This window comes from Colobus angolensis, unplaced genomic scaffold (assembly GCF_000951035.1).
Source record: "Colobus angolensis palliatus isolate OR3802 unplaced genomic scaffold, Cang.pa_1.0 Scaffold51, whole genome shotgun sequence".
Lineage (NCBI taxonomy): Eukaryota > Metazoa > Chordata > Mammalia > Primates > Cercopithecidae > Colobus > Colobus angolensis.
The window spans coordinates 5284730-5303200 of record NW_012118599.1 but is presented as its reverse complement, the minus strand read 5'-3'; the positions used below and the strand labels follow the sequence as shown (position 1 = coordinate 5303200).

The window sequence follows — 18471 nt, the reverse complement described above, 5'->3', positions numbered from 1 at the left end:
GTTCGAGGAATAGATTAAGGAAAAATAAAGGTTTTGATATTTTCTATTTGTTCTTCAGTAAGTCATCGTTCAAACCTATGTTGGAAGCCCCCTACTAACTTAGACAGCTAAGACAGATCTACACCCCCATGCTTCTGTGCTCTGTGCAAATGCATGTAGATGTCAGTACACCTTTCATTAAACCAAATCAACTAAAGGAAGAGGGACGGACATAAAGAGAGTCATAAAGGAGAGTGGTGAGGTAACACACCTGTGGTGGGCTGTGTATTCGATAAGAAGCTGAGGCAGTTGAGTTGGATGGGAGATTACACCTGTTAAATCAAGTTTAGCCTAAAGCTGCCTCCTTACATATTTTAAGTCTGGCTGAAAGGCTTCTCCGTACGTAGTGAATTGTAACGTAACTGGATATGTAAACAGACTGCAAACTACTCTTGTACCCATCACAGAGTTTCAGCCAATCAAAGGCTGAACCAATCTGGCCATTTCTGTACCGCATTCCTGTTTTCTGTATATTACTTTCCTTTTTCCGTCCATAAATCTTCCACCACATGGCTGCACGAGAGTCTCTTTGAGCCTACTGTGGCTCAGGAGGCTGCCCGATTTGCAAATGGTTCTTTGCTCAATTAAACTCTGTTAAATTTAATTTGTCTAAGGTTTTTCTTTTAAAATACCCCTCCCTCAGCTCCCTGAGGTCAATGTGAGGGTGAAGGAAAACACAAATTGTGAACCAAGCTCTTGATCCTCTTTGTAGTACATGAAAAGCAACCTGGGGTGAAGGCAGGGATAGAGGCAGGACGTTTTATCTGAGGAGCAAGAGAGAGTCATGGGGCTTCCAGGATAGCCTCGGCCCCATAAGTTCTTTCCCATATTACCAGAACTCTGGAATCTTACAGACACATTTGTTTTTTGAGGGGCTGATTTTCCCATTTTTCTCCAGGAGCATTTAGAAGTCAGCAATTTGGGAACCACTCTACCTAAGGTATGTGCCTCTATTTCCTCACTACAGGTGATCTTGCTAAATGTAAACACTATTCACAAAATGTGTGCCATCACAGGATCTTGCCCACTTCTCTTTTCCACAGGATTTAGTAAGAAAAAAAAATGATGTGGTGAGGATTGGAATTATCAATACCTCAACTTATGGGAGGCAACTCTGCTCTAGACACCCATCCCCACAGATTTCTCAAGAAGGAGGTGCCACACACTACTTCCTGCCCTATGATATACTGAGGAGAGAGGGAAGGGGACTGGTGTGTCAGTTTCAGAGTTTTGATTCAGGACTACAGCCATGTCCCCTGAGCAAACACCCCAAGGCATTCAGCCTCACTATGCCAACAGCAATCATTCCTGCTGATCCATCACACGTTCACTGATTATGCTGTCAATATGAATGAATGAGAGCGGCTGGGATTTAATCAGCATTCCATTCAATCCACCATGCCTCCATCCATTCATTCACTCACTCGGTCACTCCTCTAACAAATATACAAAGAACTTCTACTCTTCTGGAGCTTCCCTGGACACAGGGAGAACAAAGATGAGAAGGCCCCATTGGTGTCAATAATATTCTGGAAGACAGCAGAGAAGTGCCTGCCATTTGCACTGCTGACCACAGCCCAGCCAGCCTGGGCACAGTGCAGAACATTCATCACCTCCGTGCACGGGCTTTACAGACACCATCTCTCCACACACTACTGCTGCCTGAAAAATGCAGTCAGTTGGGTTGTCTGTCATTAAGCCTGACAAAAACCCAGCACAATCTAGGTAAGAGCAATGTTTTTTATCCAGACACTAAATTGCAATCAGGTGACGTTATCATGTAAATAAAGAGGCAAACAGATGGTTTCAAACAAGATCCAGGGCTTTCAGAGCATTGCCGATATTACAAATGAAGAAAAGCAAGGATAAGTCATTAGACACAGAGCGGGCCCTGGAGTGCACAGCAGCCCAACAAACAGAATCCTGGCCTGGATAATGCAGCCAAAACAAAAGGCAGTCACTTACTGCTTGAAATTGTTTGTTAATCAAATACCACTAATTTCCAAATCTGGGGATATGCTCTAAGAAACATATATTCATACTTTTTCCTTAAAATACACTTTGCAATGGTGTCATCTGTGTATATCACCATGACCCTTAATAACACCAGTTTTGAAAGGCTCTGTTTTATTTCCTCCCACATGTTTAAATAGGAACAGTGTAATGAACTAGACAGACTCAAGGAATTCAGAGGCCTAGATTTGACTCTACTGTCTCTGTGATCTCTGAGCTCTTTCTTGGACATGCCCTCTTGCGATCATTTCCCTCAACTGTAAAATGTGAAAACAAAAAATGTGGCAGAGGCCATTAACTGCTTCCCAGTATTTATTCTATCCTTACGTAGCAATAAGAACTCCAATTTTTAGCTGAATAGATTGTCACCTAACCAAAAGACTACATTTCCCAGCTTCCTTTCCAGATAGAAGTGGCCATGTGGCTAAGTTTACACCATTAAGATGTAAACAGAAGTGTCATGTGAGAAGTAAAAGAAGAATCCTTTCTCCTGTCTACTGCCTGGAATGTGGCTGCAATGGCTGGTGCTCCGGCACAATGATGGATCACACAGTGAATTTGGAAATAGAAAAGATACTGGAGGACAAAAAGGTAGAAGGGGTCCAAGTCCCTGACACCATGGAATAGATTTTTATGTAAGAGAGATATAAACTGACATATCTATCAACCTCATACTGTAATAATAATTTTTAATAAAAATAATAATTTTCAGGTTTTTGTTATTCACAGAAGACTTAATCTGCCTAATACCTGGATACCTAAACTCCTAATTCCTAATACCTGGACACTAAAACTGCCAGAATTGTTGTGAGTGTTAAATTAAGTATGAGAACTCTTTGTACTCAAAGGGCTTCCCTGAATCCTCAGCATATAAGCTGCTCTGTGAATAAAAGTGTTGCATGATCAAACATGCTGGAGAACAGCCCGTACTATATCCCCCTCCAAAAGTTATACAACCTATACTGTCACATAAAAGGCTTTGAAAAAAAAACAGAAACAAAAAAAAAAGTATTTATCTGTGCTCAGTCCAAAATGTTTCAAATTTGTTTGACTTATTTATTTTCCATGTGATGCTTGTAAGGAGCTAGTTTCAGGGGAAACACTTTGAGAAATCCTGGGTAAATTTCTTACTAGTTACAGTTAGTATCTAAATTGTTGCTTTCAGCCTTCAAATATGAATTGTAATTGAATTTACTTCTATGCCAGTCCAGGTCCAGGTCCCACAGTATATGCTTTCATCACTCTCTGAATGTTTCCTATAGCACATTTGTTAGTCATATTCACTTTTAACTACATGCAATTATATTTCTATCTCCCCCACTAGGCAGTAAGTTCCAGGTGGGTCTTGAAACTGTTTTGCTCATCATTTTATTTTTAATATGAGGCAAAGTGGCACATAATAAGTTATGCACCCAGTAAACAGTTGCTCAATAAATGCATGATTTCTGAACTCTGTTTTCATATCACACATGCAAACAGCAGTGATGGAATAAATGTAAATCAATTTTGGCTTTGCAAGGGGTTTTAATCTCTTTTAGCTCTCTTGGATGGCATTTGGACCATTAGCTCCACCAGGGCCTATGTATACACTCTTAATGAACTGAACATTAGAATGTCCCTTCTAAGTATCATTATTTAGTAGACATAAGAAATCCTGAGTAACATTGACCTAAAAATAAAAATAAGAGATTTTTAATGTACTTGCAGATAAAGAAAACCTCAGAATTCTCAGCCAGACCCATTATTGGGCTCAACTGGTCTGGATATCCAAGATAGATCACTTACACAGCTGGAAGCTGAGATTGGTTTTTGGCTACAGCTTATCTCCATCTGGGGCTGCCAAGCAGTGCTACAAAAATGACCTTTTCATGTGATTTGGATTTCCATAGCCTAAGGGGTATGTTCTCAAAGGAAACACCCCAATGGCAAATGAGACTTCCAGGCAAAAGAATCTTCTAATGCAAGTGTTCTTGTGACCTAGGCTTCAAAATCCCAGAACATTATTTTATTAATACAGTCTATATCAGTCCATCTAGTCACAAAGGCCAGCCCAGATTCCAGAGGAGGGCAGGAAGCCCCATGTCTCCATGAAGGAGCAGCAAGCATTTATAGGAAGGAACAAAATTTATGGCAGCCCTTTTTGGAGAATTTCTGCAATAATGACATGGAAATTATGATACCTATTAGAACCCATGCTAGGTGCTGTTACTCAACCTTCTAACAGAGGAGCTTATCACATTTTATTTTAATATTTATTTATTTAATATTTTGACAACCATATCAATATAACTGATTTCTTTTATAATTCTACTTTATTTTATGTATCAAAAAATTATTTAGAGAATGGGTCTAGGCTTTACCGGACTGCCAAAGGGATCTAGGACACATAAAATGTTAAGAACTCTTGAGCTGCTTAATAGTGTGGTAACCCAAGGGTCAGCAATGAGCCAACTATGCCATTCCTGCCCCTGCTGGCCTGCTGTCCCTATAAAGACCTTGTCACTTCAGCAAAATTCTTATCTCTAAACCTCTGCACATGAGGAGACTCCAAAAGCTCCCTCAAGGGAGTATAATCAACTCAAGAAATGGCAACTGTACCTAAACCATTGATTGAGAAATCATGAATTATTTAATTTTACATTCCAAAAAATATCCACATGGAAAACAGACCATAAAGAGAAAAAGAAGTAATTCAGTGAGAACATGTGAAAGAAGCCCTGCTCTGCATTAAAAACTCCCACAGGCAGCCGCTCCTTGCTTGGCTTGTACTTCCCAACCCCAACCAGGGGGTTAAAATACATATGCAATCACTCAGGTTCCCTTCTTTTGTAAGAAAGGCCTCTGTAACACTCCTCAAAGAATATTAATTCCATGAGACAAAGTTCTTGGGGCAATAAAACTAGGTAAATTATGTTTACGCATTTTAATCAGGGGAAATTTTCATTAACCCTCAGCAAACTTGTTGCAGTGCAAATCATAGAATATGGGGTTGGTACAAACTTTAATGGTGATTTCTTCGTAGGGTGACCCACTCATTCTGGTTTGCCTCAGACTTTCCACGTTTTATCACTGAAAGTCCTACGTCCCAGGAAACCCTCAGTCCTGGGTAAACCAGGATAGCAGGTCATTCCCTTTACCAATGATTTTAAAGATATTAGTTCCTGATATCAATGTCCCCAAATAAATATTAAAACCTGTGGCTGCCACTCTCAGTATTCCAGAGCTGAAAGTAATTAAACAATGAGCTCTGATAGAGTAATGTTGCCTGTTTTAAATAACATGGACTTCAATTCTTACCTCCAGAATTGAACTCATTCTAAGAGTTATACATAATCTCCTAAATTTTAAAACAAAATATATGTTGTATTGTGTTGTGTTTTTGTAATACTCTACTTTTAGGAAAAGACAGTGATTCAGTGATTTTGTTTTTGTTTGTTTGTTGTTGTTGTTTTTGAGACAGAGTCTCGGTCTGTCACCCAGGCTGGAGTGTCGTGGCAAGATCTCAGCTCACTGCAAGCTCTGCCTCCCGGGATCAAGTGATTCTCATACCTCAGCCTCCCGAGTAGCTGGGATTACAGGTGCACGCCACCACGCCAGGTTAATTTTTGTATTTTTGCTAGAGACAGAGTTTCACCATGTTGGCCAGGCTGGTCTCAAACTCCTGACCTCAAGTCATCCGCCTGCCTTGGACTCTCAAAGTGCTGGGATTACAGGCATGAGCCACCATGCCTGACTGACAGTAATTTCTTAATTGACATAACCTCTTCTGTTTTCCAAATCAAGCTGATTGAGCTATACACATTAACCAGTTTGGTGGAACTGAACCTATTACTTGAGCCTATTAATTTAGAACACTTGGCAGTATTGTAACCAGAAAGTGACCAGGGACAACCTGGCTGCCACCTTAAAAGTCTGCTCATGGGCAGTAATGGCTTTTAATTTTAACAAAGATATGTGTATCCTTGAAGACACTGATATAATCCAGATGTGTGAAACTATAAAACAAGCAAGAGATGTTACATTAGGTTTTGCATTTAATTAGTGGGAGCCTGCACAGAGGATATAGTTTATTCTCAAGCAATTTCCAAATTACCATCCTCCTTGTACTCCTTGGAACATTTACTGTTAACCACCTCCATCATCTTGGTGTTGCTCCTTTCTTGCCTTGCCTTCTGCTGTCCTGGTTCTGATTTCATGACGACTCATTCTATGACATCTCTTCCTGCCACTTAAATTAGCATTTCCCTAAGATGCTGACTTCTACCCAATCCTTATATCTCTCTGCAATAGCTCTCATATGAGTCCTAATCCCCATTCAATACTCAAGGCCTCCTTAGTCAATTCTTCTGAGGATTACCAAATTGCAATCCAGATTCTCAATTGGCCTTCCTTTCAATCTTCTGGTCCATATTTCCTGTTACCATCTAGTCATCTGCACATGAACCTGAGCATATGTCTATAATGGAATTTATTATCCTCCCTGCTTAAACCTACTCCTTTACATGCATCCCCTACTTCTACTGATGGTACCCCTACGCATTCATCTGTGTGCAAAAGTTCTGGTCATCTTTTCAGACTCATTGTTCTTTATTTTTTTTGCAATCAATAAATTGCTAAGCCCTATCAATTCTGCTTTCCCATCAAGTTTACGACACTTATTATATTTTTCCATAGCAGCCATCATTGCATTTACTGCTACTATATAGCCTGTAATTTGTATTGTTAAGGCCAAAGTATACTTAAAATCCTGGGGAAAGTAATGCATAGTTTCTTTAAGAAATAGTTGTAAACTGCTGCTGAAAGTTTGTACAGGTTGTGTAAGGAAAGAAGTTGCTATAGTAGCAAAAAAAAAAAAAAAAAATTAACACCTATTGCAACTGAAGGAAAGCATCATAGGTGTTTTACAGAAATACCTGCTAGAATTCTCTCAGACTACAACAGAAGGTGCCCAGTAGGGTCACACCTCTGGAAGACTGACACGGAGTATTTGAAATCATAAAAGCAGTTATTCTCTAGGTGGGAGTAGGTACCAAAATAAAACGCCAGTCTCTCATATACTTCATGCTTGCTAATTACCCCCACCCCGTGATCTTTACATCCTGGGGACATGCGCCCTTCCTAGAAAATGACTACGATCCATGACGCTAACACTAATAGATCATGACAATGAGTGTGTTTCTCAGGTGAGTGAAAACAAGAAAAGGTTTATAAAAGCCCTCTATTAGAGTAAAACTCGAATTAGTTCCAGCAAGTTAGCAAGCCATAAAGAGTGTCAAGGTCTACATGACTTTGGATCCCAAGAGTAGACACTAAGTGAGTTCTAATTAGCCCAGAAACAAATGCCGTGATTGAATCAAGCAGAGATGGACAAATTAAGATTAGAAAAAGAATCTCAACCTATTTCAATATATTTATATTTTTTATGTTTATTTTGTCACAGGGAAGATGTACTGTTATTTTAATCAAAATTTCATTTTTATGAAGAAAAGCATATACAGTTGGGGGAAAAATTCTTTCTAATTCCAACTCCTAATTGTCCACCCTGGAAAAAGCACTGTATCACAGATCTTGATCAGAAAGTTTAGGGGACTGCTGCTATTCATTTAGGAGCATCCACTTGAATCACGGTCATTGCAACTAAAAGGAACTCCCTAACCTCCAAGTGTTTTATCTAAAAATTCAATCCTATTTTAGGAACAAAACAAATAAAGCAATAGTAGTCCCTCTAATAAATTTTAGAGGTCAACTTAAAACACTGGGTTGAAGCATGGGGACCAAAATTTCACTCAGTTTTGGTATAAAACATAATACAAGTTTGGGCAATAATCTTAACATATTTCATAGCATTTTACAATTTATAAAACACTTGCATTATCATGATTCATTTTAGTTGGATTAGAAAGCCACTATGTTTCCTACCAACTCAACAATTGTATGTGTCTATAATTTACGTATGTATTAATATTTATAAGTAAATCCACCTCAAAATAAAACAAATAAATTACTAGGTAATCAGTTCATCAAGGGACTCCATATAGCAAAGCATTTTATACTTAGACTGCTTTAAATTGTAAGTTTCTATAGTATATTTTTAAACAATTTGATATATGAAAAGTTTATTTACATTCATCATTTCAAAAATAAACTGCTTAGGAATGTTGGTGAGAACACCTGCTCTGTGGAGTCTGAAATCCTGGTTCTTCCTTCTAGTGGTGAGGACATGACTTTGACATCCTTAAAGCAAGGTTCACTAAGGTCTATGATAAAATTGCCTAAAAGGAAGGAGAAATAGACAGTTTCCAAATATCCTTTCATCTTTGACTTCAGATTTTCTTTTTATTTATGTATTTTTATTTGAAAATAATGTCAATTTAAAATTTTAGGTCAAAAGTAGCTTAAAGAACAGCTTTTCCATTCACTTTCTAAACAAGGTCAAAGGAAAGTTCAACTGTTGTCTCCCTGGATCTTTAATGTGTGCCCTGAAAGAAAATGATCAAAATATGTTTCCTCCATGTCTTTCCTCATCCCACCACATCCCTCTCTTCTAAGAAGAGGCTCTGGTCACACGTAAACATTTGACCACAAGTTGCAGTCCAACAACTATCGTCCATTCTCACTGCAAAGTGAGCAGTTCCAAACTGGGGGCCCAATTATGTTTGGAGAGTTGACAAATACCACTTTCAGGCAGAGAAGAGGTGGTATAATTAACACTAAGCATTACAGGTAAAAATAAAATAAAATAAAGAAACTAAAAACCCTTTGAACAGTCTGTCTCCTGGTGTTCTGTAATTTCTGATTCATGCAAGCCAACAGAATCTAAATAAAGTCTGTCCAGACAGGGAAGACAGCACAAATTTAGCAGGCTCTAAAGCACCTTTTGAATTAAGTCAGGTACATCTGCTTTTAATTACATACATGCATATATACTTACACACATAAACACATACACAGAGGTAGATTAAAGACAGCTGCAAATTCTTAGCTATTCCTCCCATTGAGAGGTGGAACCTAATTCTCCTCTCCTAAATCTAGGTGGACCTCAGGACCTTGCTTGACCAAGAAATTTATGGCCATAATATTCTGAGCTTGCCAGAGCCAGCTCAGAAGGCATGTGGCTTCCAAATAGGTCTCTGGGACCACTTACTTTTGGAACATCCTTTCTTAGGCTATTTCTTGGAATCCAGCCATCATGTTGTGAGGAAGCCCAAGCAGCCCCATAATTAAACCCATGAGGAGAGGAACTGAGGCCTCTTAGTTGATTGTCCTGAGCTCCCAGACAATAATCAGCATCAAGGCCCAGCCATATGAGTGACCCATCTTAAAGGCATCTTAAAGGCATCTAAAGCCAAGCCTTTCAATGACCACAGTCCAGCCACTATCTAACTACAACGCATGGAAGAACCCAAATTAGAACATCTCGGCCTAGCCCTTCCCCACAAAATTATAAGCAAAATAAAATATGTGTTTTATGTTGTTAGGTTTCTGGGTGGTATGTCAGGTAATGATACAGTTTCAGAACACGCACTCCACTTGTCACCATTCTGATGTCACATATTACAAAAAGGACCCCAGTAATTGAAGTCTAAATTTCTTCCCCTCCCACTTGCTAATCCAGAATAAGTGGGGCGGCGGTCTTTAGTGCTTTTATGTCCCATCCAAATGGTACAAGACCAAAATTTGAGAACTGCACGAGCTATAGAAACATCAACAATATTTGTTTGGTTTCTAAATGGTGTTGTAGACCTACATCTCTGCTATAATTCAGCATGAAATACTGAATTACATGTAAGCTCAGATAAGAAAAAGGTGAATGAAGTCAATAGTTCTATAATCACAACATTTTATAGAAGTTTCTCCCTTCAAAAATTACTTTCTGATTTATGATCATCCTGCTTCATATCACCAACCTATTATGATGTTTTGCAACTTAACAAGGAGGTGCATTACATATTGCCCTCTTTGAACATCACATGACTTTGACAAGCTTCTCTGGCATTTAAGGTACTGAACATTAAAAATCAGAAAAAACAGAAGAGTTATTATAAAAGAAAAACAGTGCTCTCCCATTCATGGCTTCAAATAAGGACAGTTCAAAGTAATATAGAGAATGTAACAGTGAATTCTACCACACACACAAACACACAAAGATGCTGAGGCTACATGATATCATACCTGTACCCTTTAAAACAGAATCCTGAGAAAGCACTGGAGGCATCTTACACAAATCCACTCGGGTCAGTTTAGGACAAGGCATAGAGCAGAAACTAGAGCGATCCTTTTGCCGTTTGACAGAAGGTTTGAGATTTGCATAGTAAGGCAGAACTTGTTCCTACTACTTAAGAAGTTGAGAATGCATTCAGGCCAATTTTTCCAATATTTAGAAAGCAAAGACAGTCAGATACACTTATTTGCTGAAGCAAAGTTATCATGAACTTAAACTACAAGAGCAAATTCTTAATGATTACCTCAGCTTACTCTATATAATACCACAGAGAAGAATTTACAGCTCTTTCAAAATCCAATGTCCATAAAGATAGAACGCCTTGAAGGAAAATGATACCATACTTAAGATAGTGATATCTTTTATTAGTACAGTAAAGTCCTATTTTTATGGAATAGGATGGGTCTGAGGTCATTCCATAAAATTGATTTCCCAGAAAATGGAAATAGGCAATTTACTCTAAGAATTTTATGGAAAAATTATGCTATTCTATTTGAATAATGATGGGAATGTTCTACATGTTTCCTTTATTAATGAATTAAAATACACAAAACACCATAAAATTATATTAGAGGTTCAAAAGTATCACTTAAATCTTTTTTACCAGTCACTTTCATTTTGTAAAATCAGCAGTTCCATTAAAATCGTATTATGTAAAAATGGGTTTTTACTGTAATAATAGTTATTACCTATTTAGCTCCCAAGGATGTTGTGAAAATTAAATAATAAGCCATTGGAAAGCAAATACAAAGCGTTGCTAATACCAGAGGCCAAGAGGGGCAGCCAGATGGAAAAATGAAGGAAAGGAGCACCTGATACATTACAAATCACAGCTTTCATCTGTAATTCCATTACCGCCAAAACTCTATGCGGTGGTCATGTGCACTGATGTTATCTCATTTCATCTTTCTTAACATTATGATATATTAATTATAGCCCTGATGTTATAAATAAGGGTCAGAAAGGTTTACAGCTTGTCCAATGTCACACTGTTGTAAATGTCAGAAGCCAAATGTGAACCCCAGGTTTATGCTAGTTGACAGCTCATCCTATACCCTGAAGGATCCCCAGTATGCCCTTGTGTCTCATAACTGCCCCTCTAATTCTTACCTCATCTTTCAAAATTCACTTCAAATGCCTCTTCTTCCATGAAGCCACCTTTACCCCAGAGACACTATGACTCTAAACACATTCAGTATTTATTACGGCTATTTGTTGTATTATTGTGCATTGTGTGTTTATTAACCCAGTTAAATCCCTAGCTGTTTGAGGTCACAGTTATATGGTACTTGACACTGGGTTCCCAGATTGTGAGCACCTGGAACTGTGCCTTGAATACAGTGAATGTTTGGTAAATATTTGCTAAAGTGAACTGGAAAGGGGGTGTTCATCTGAATTACAACTACATTTGCTACCAGATGCAAAGCAAATGCGTTTACTAATGGTTCATTGCATTAGAATGGTTCTAATGCAATGGTTCATTGCATTGCATACCTCTTTGGGAAGTATCTCCAGTTTTTCCAAGCATGTGTGATAAGATTAAATGCCTCAAATAGTGTATCTGACGTACAGTAGATACTCAACAAATAGTAGTTTTTTTATTTTATTTTTGTTTTATTTCAAATTAAGGGAAGTTAAGGGAAGAACGTGGATGGTAAAGAGAGGGGCATAAATTCAGTATAATATATAGCCTAATTTGGAGATATCAGAGCAGGTATGAATGGTAAGTTTTTTTGAAAAAAGAAAGATACAATGAAGAATTAGAACTCCTGATTTAAATTCTCTGATTTCCTGCCCAGCTTCTTTACTTACTAGCTGGGTAAAACTTGAGCAGGTTGCCCTCTCTGCATCCTAGATTTTTCATCTGTAAAAAGAGGGATAATAACAGAATCCACTTATAGAGTAGTTATGAGAATTATATGAAAAGAAAAATCCTTGTAAAATACTTAGCATAGTGCATGTCACACACCAAGCACTCAAGTTATAGTTGCTACTATCGCCATCATTACTATCCTCATAAAAATCATTTCATAATTCTTAGGAATCTGTTCAAAGGAGAAGACATTATTTTCCACAGACTGTAAAATCTTAGAGTGGTATGTGTCAATCCTGTCAAACCCAAAGATTTATTTCTGCTATTGAATTATGGATGGGAGCAATGAGTTCATGCACTTCATCCAAACGATGCTTACTGAACGTCTACTTTGCGCCACAGTCAGGTGGACAAATTTATTTTATTTAAAGAAGGCTAGGAATGAAAGAAACAAGGGGAGCCAGGAAAAGGTGAAGAGTTCAGAGAGAGACAAAACCACAAGCAGAAAACAAAGTTAGATTCAATCCAGAGACCCATCAGAGGTCAAAATATCAGTCTGTCAAAAATCAGAAGGGAAGAGTAAGGCAGAGCAGCTCCTGCATAAGACCCCAGTCTGAATGGTACAATGGATTCAATTGCTCATCAATCACAGGTCATTTGTTGGAGATAGAAGAGGGGTTATTAGAAAACAGGAGAGGGGCAATGAGCAGGAGAGGGGCAATGAGCAAGGATTTTAGTTTTTGTAATCTACATACCTGTTTTTCACTCACCTGTCTTTTCATGTGAAAGTGAGAAATAATGAAAAGTAACCATGTATGTTTTAAAAATCTTAACTTTTCTGATTCTCACAATAACACTGAAAGGTCAACTGGAAAGTCCTCTCTACATCCAATGTCTGTGCCCCACCTCCTTTCCCCCACCCAGCATTGATTTGTGCTATTTAAGAGCAATGTCACGGAGAATTCAGGCCCATACTATGATATTATGAGCTGACCATAGACAAAGGAATGAAGGATAGTGGAGAAAGCCAGGGATCCCGGGACCCAGGGCACACAGTGGACACAGTCAACTGCAGGGCCAAGCAAGATGGCCAAGATGGCTCCTTGTTTGGCATAAAAACCCCAAAGGATACTAAAAGCTTGGCAACCTTCAAAAGCTTCTATTGCTTCCTGCATGGGGTGGGGGAAGCAGCTTGCTTAGTAGGAAAAAACCATAGCCCAGGGCGAATCCGCTGGCTAGATTAATCAACGACATGGCTGAGACAGAACAGATTTTTCCTTTTCACATAGGAATGACTCATGAGCTTGTTTATTCAAAAAGTTACATCCTCCATCGAAGAGAGGTGGTTGATAGGGAAGCGGGATGATAATAATAATAATTGACGTTTGTACTGGTCAGCCCACCCACGCCTGGCCCTTGTGTCTCTGGGCAGAGTCACACAAACACACCACCAATGGGAAGAAGGTGGCCTGTATATCTTGTTTCATTCTTCCTTCGTTCTGCCACACAAATAAAGCAAAGAATACAGTGACCCTCTTATTTTACTCGTAGTCATTTTAGAAAGGGAATGTGCTTTATTGGTTCAAGATGAGGACTGGAGGAAAGGCTGCTTGGGTTCAAATTCTGACTCTGCCTAATTGCAAACCATGGGACCCCGACCAAGTGACTTAATTGCCATAGGCCTCTGCTTCTCCATCTGTAAAAATGGGGATAATAACGTTACTTATTTCATAAGGTTATTGTAAGGATTAAATTAGTTGGTACATGGAAAACAGTTCCCGGCACATTGTTAGTTCTCAGTAAGTGTTTGACATTATCATTATTATTACTTCACAGATGGTTAAATGTTCTTCCATTACGGATCTTCTTTTATTCACTATTATCTTAAGAGGTTCAAATTAAACCATAAATGTAATTAGGTCTTTGGGGGAAAATATAATTGTCCTATGAAAAACATTTCCTTCTCAGGCTAGGGAGATATTCTGGAACTTTTGAAAACTCTCTTTTAAATAAGAAGAATTTTGTAAGTATGACTGTGTGTTTCTGTATATCTAAGAAATCATCTTTTTAAAAATATATGTGTATACTGGAAGATAGGTCTAGATAGATAGATGAATAGATACATAGATAGATACTTTTCTATTTGATTAACCTACTTCTCTGCAATTTTGAAAATTCATAGCAACCGAAGAGCTTGACATTTTTCCTCAGTCCTGTATTTCAAAATTCACAAAGGCAAACCATCAGAACACATTAATAAATTGTTCTCTTCCATACCCTCTGTGTCTTTCCAACTTAAGGATACTAGAACCTGTAAATCCATTCTCTGACCTGTAAATCCATTCTCTGACACATGAAGAAAACTAACCAGCTAGTGGATTATTTTAACTTCTTTCAGCATCACAAGTACTTATTCCACTTTTAATGAAGATATGCTAGGTTAATTTTGGGGGATTTCACTGGTCTATGAAATTGCTCTCCTACATTAACCCCCCAGAAAAGAGGAAGAATGAAACAACATAAGTGCCTACTTATTTCCATACTCGTTACTGTGTTATACAATATAAATGAAACATAATAAGATCTGGCTGGGTTCAGCCTGTCTGTGATTCATCTCCTGGGTTGTTTTACTCACTGGGTAAAATGAGAACGTCATCCCCAGGGCCTGGAAGGGTATTGTTGTATCCTCCCCAGCCTTCTTCAACACCTTGCCATGTTTCAGGGAGGGACCATTTTAAAGTTGATTCAGGTGCAGAGGTAGAAGCTAGAAAATAAAAAAAAAAATTTTGAAAATCTAATTCACTGTGATAACTTCCCAATTCTATCCTTATTTTAGGATGCTAGTGGTATTTTCACCTTCCAAAGAAGCTGTCTTTTAACATTTTATAAGTTTCTGTACAAATATTTATCAGCTAAAAAGCAAGTAATTATTCAATCCTTAGATTACCTTCACTTCTGAAAAAAATCTGACTTTTATTATTATATATTTGTGTTTTGCCTTATAATAAATATGGCATGCTTATCATGAAATATTTAGAAAATGCAAATAAAGGTAATAATTGCCTATATTCTCACTACCTTGCAATAACTACCTTTTATTTCTATTTCCTTCCAGAATTTTTCAGAATTTTTACATAATTGAGATTATATCAAATCCTGTTCTTATTTTTTACACCCAGTTTGAATTTTGCTGAGCTTAGCCTATTTTCCTATGCATTTCATCATATTATTTAAATGCCTTGTAAACATAATTTTAGTGGCTACATATCATATTTTTAAAATCCATAATTTACTTAATTCCTATTGTCTGACATTAGACTCCTTTTACTTTGTTAAACTGTAAATAATGCAGTGTTAACTGTCTCTATGCAAATCTCTCAATAATCCTGATTATCTTCTTCAAATACATTCCTCAGTGGAATGACTGAGTCAAAGGTTATGTTCTTCCCACAGCTCTCCCTACATATTAAAGGCAGGGTAATAATCTAAATACTTCTCAGGGCAGTAACTGACAGGCAGATCATACATTCAAACCAGTTTCTATTGATTTTGCCTTTGATGATCAAATGGCATTTTCTATTCAACCATTCTACTAGTATCTCCATCGCATAATTGAAATGTAAATCTAATAATTTCCAGTGGGGACTGTCCAATATCACATCACGCACAACACCATGCTGAACCATATCTACTTGTTCTTTCCTGGGACATGATTACTGGTGCAGAGTCAGAAGGGCAGAGAAATTGCCTCAAAAGGGTAGAATGAAAAGGCCTCCTCTTGTGAGGGGAGGGAAGGAATCATGTCTATGATTTGCTAATTTTACAACACAAATAGTGAGCACCTTCTCTATCAGACCTGCCCTTAAAAAGCAGGGATACAAAAAGAAATAAAATATGTCACCCTTGCCTCCAAGGAACTGATAGTGTTATGTCAGTATTAAGAGGACAAAAACTCTATACAGGCACTGAGGGGAGTTCTTTTTAATTGTACCTGATAATGAAAGGAAGCAAGATTTTGCCAGGAGAAGCTTCCTGAGGGAAGTAGAATCTCAGCTGCATTTTAAAGGCTTAGAAGTTATTCAGGTAAAGGGGAGGTTGTGATGAGTGTATGGCAAGAGGGTTGCAATGCAGACAGAAGGATGAGCATGAGCAGAGGCAAAAAATGGGAAGTCAACTGGAGGAATGACAAGAAATTTGGTGTTGCTGAACCACAGGGCTAGAAGAGAGGTAAGTGACAAGGTTGGTAAAACAGACAGAGGCCAGAGTATGAAGGATGACAAAAGTGGAGGGGCCAGAGACTTCCAACCCATTAAGGGTATTATTAAGAAGTGGATGAATACAGTTTGTTCCACAGGGCATTTGGGGTATCTTTGTGGTCTCCAGGTGGAGCTATATAGCAAGCAGTGGAAAAATATGAATTGGAAGGATGGGAAGAGCTCTGAGCCCAAAGATGAATTTGGCATCATCAGCCTACAAGCTGTATTTGAAACTCTGAGGGTGGTTATAACAGCTCCAGAGGATTTCAAGGTGAAAAGGGAAAATGCCTGATGCCAGAAACATGAGGAACACTTAGTTATTTTTTCTACCAGACCCAATTCCTCAGTAGTCATGGTTTAATTAGAGCTCCAGGATAACCTAAAAGTATATAGATTGTGGTCAAGCAGAAACCATAGGCAATTTAATTAGTACAAAATATACCACACACCTTGGGAATAAGGCAATGTCTTGCAATAAGGGTCACTCAGTCAGAGGCTTTATAAATATTTCATAAACTCCAATACTGTAATACCTTTCTAAGTTTTCTCCCAATGTTGCCTTCTTCCCAATATTAGACCCAAAATAACCAGTTGGGGGTTGAGTAGGGGTATTTGTGAGGGTGACCCCTAGCTTGCCCCACAAAGTCCAGATAAAATGTCTCTGATGCCTCATTTCCAGTGATATTTCAAACAGGTAATGATTGTTCTCTAAAATCTCATGCCAAGCTTCAGAAATCTTTAGTTACTCCAATTTTATATCACAGATGATGGAAACAAATATTCTGTACTTTTTTCACCTTTACTCTTGCTTATAAGAGGGCTGATCCAGTCTTTAGTTGGACAAATTAGGCCTTCAGGTAGCTATTCTAATGAAGGAATGTTATTATGCACAAATTTAATTATTCTATACCATCCTGCCTTAAGATAAGAACACTAACAGATAAGAAAACATGTTTCAGTCTCCTGTCAGAGTTATCAGATTTCTATACAACTAATATTAGGATTCGATATGACTACTATTGACAATCAAATTTGTGGAGAGAAAAAGAAGCCTACAAGAGTTAAAGAAGCATCAGTCAGAGATCTACTGGGAGAATCAGAAGAGAGGAAGGTCTTGGAATCCTAAGTAATACAGCATCTCCAGAGAGCACAAGTGACCTTGTTAATAGTAGAGCTCTGGTAAGAGAGAGAATTAGAAGTGACTGTTAAGCTTAGCAATCAGGGCATGGGTGATCCAGATGACAGTAGTCCCAGTTGAGTGGTTCAGATGGAAACCACATCACAGTGGATTGAGGAATGCACTGGAGTTAAGGAAGGAAAGATGTTGGGTCAGATCATCCAAAAAGCTCACTGAGGAATGAACAGTCTTAAGAGTTGAGAACCACAGCCTTTGATCTGTCTTCTGAATCTTTAGATAAATTAGACTAGTTTCAAAACTGCAGCCCATGAATTTTGGTCTGGACCAACATTCCTGATGAGGCCTCTCCTTGCTTCCCTGTACAAATTTGTCACTCAACAAGCAGCTAAGATTTTAGGTGGTCTCGAGCCTGATATATGAGCCAAATGTTGCCCTCCACACCTTTGCTCTTCATCAACCCAGGTTTTCATGGCTCTGCATGAAGAGGAGGCTAGGCTTTTGAGAAGTTTGCAGGACAGTGTCTGCTAATGGAAATTTCAGTATCCACAAATTTGTTTTGTTTTGTTTTTAATTGGGAGGCACTGAACAGAAGAAGCCAGTAAGGAAAGAAAGGTTAACTACCCAAGACAATGAGTTGTTTGCTGATGGGGGAAAGTATGGAAGATGCAAGAAGGGGTGACCCATTCAAACAATGGAATGAATGAGTTAATACAGATAGATGAGTTAACACAGATAGATATGTTAACTCATTCACTCATTCATTCTTATTTTTGGCAAAAAAAAATGATATTGCAATAATGTTACTGTTTTACATAGAGCTACTCACTAAACAAAATACATGACCATGTTTAAATTTTGGCATTAGCACATATGCTACATACCATGAGAATCAGGCAATGTCTTGGAAGTATGTTATTTAAAATTTCTTCCTGATGAATGATATTGTACTAAATCTGGAACTCTTTGTGTTTTGAAATAGTTTTCTGTCCCA

General features: G+C 38.1%; 1 protein-coding gene across 1 annotated transcript in view; it reads right to left on the bottom strand.

The window, feature by feature from the left end:
* The window catches only part of PKHD1 (polycystic kidney and hepatic disease 1 (autosomal recessive)), a 475948-nt gene that overhangs the window by 203200 nt on the left and 254277 nt on the right, over positions 1–18471 (bottom strand). Inside the window, 1 exon segment of the mRNA XM_011960244.1 lies at positions 14722–14850. Coding sequence (XP_011815634.1) covers positions 14722–14850 — 129 coding nt within the window.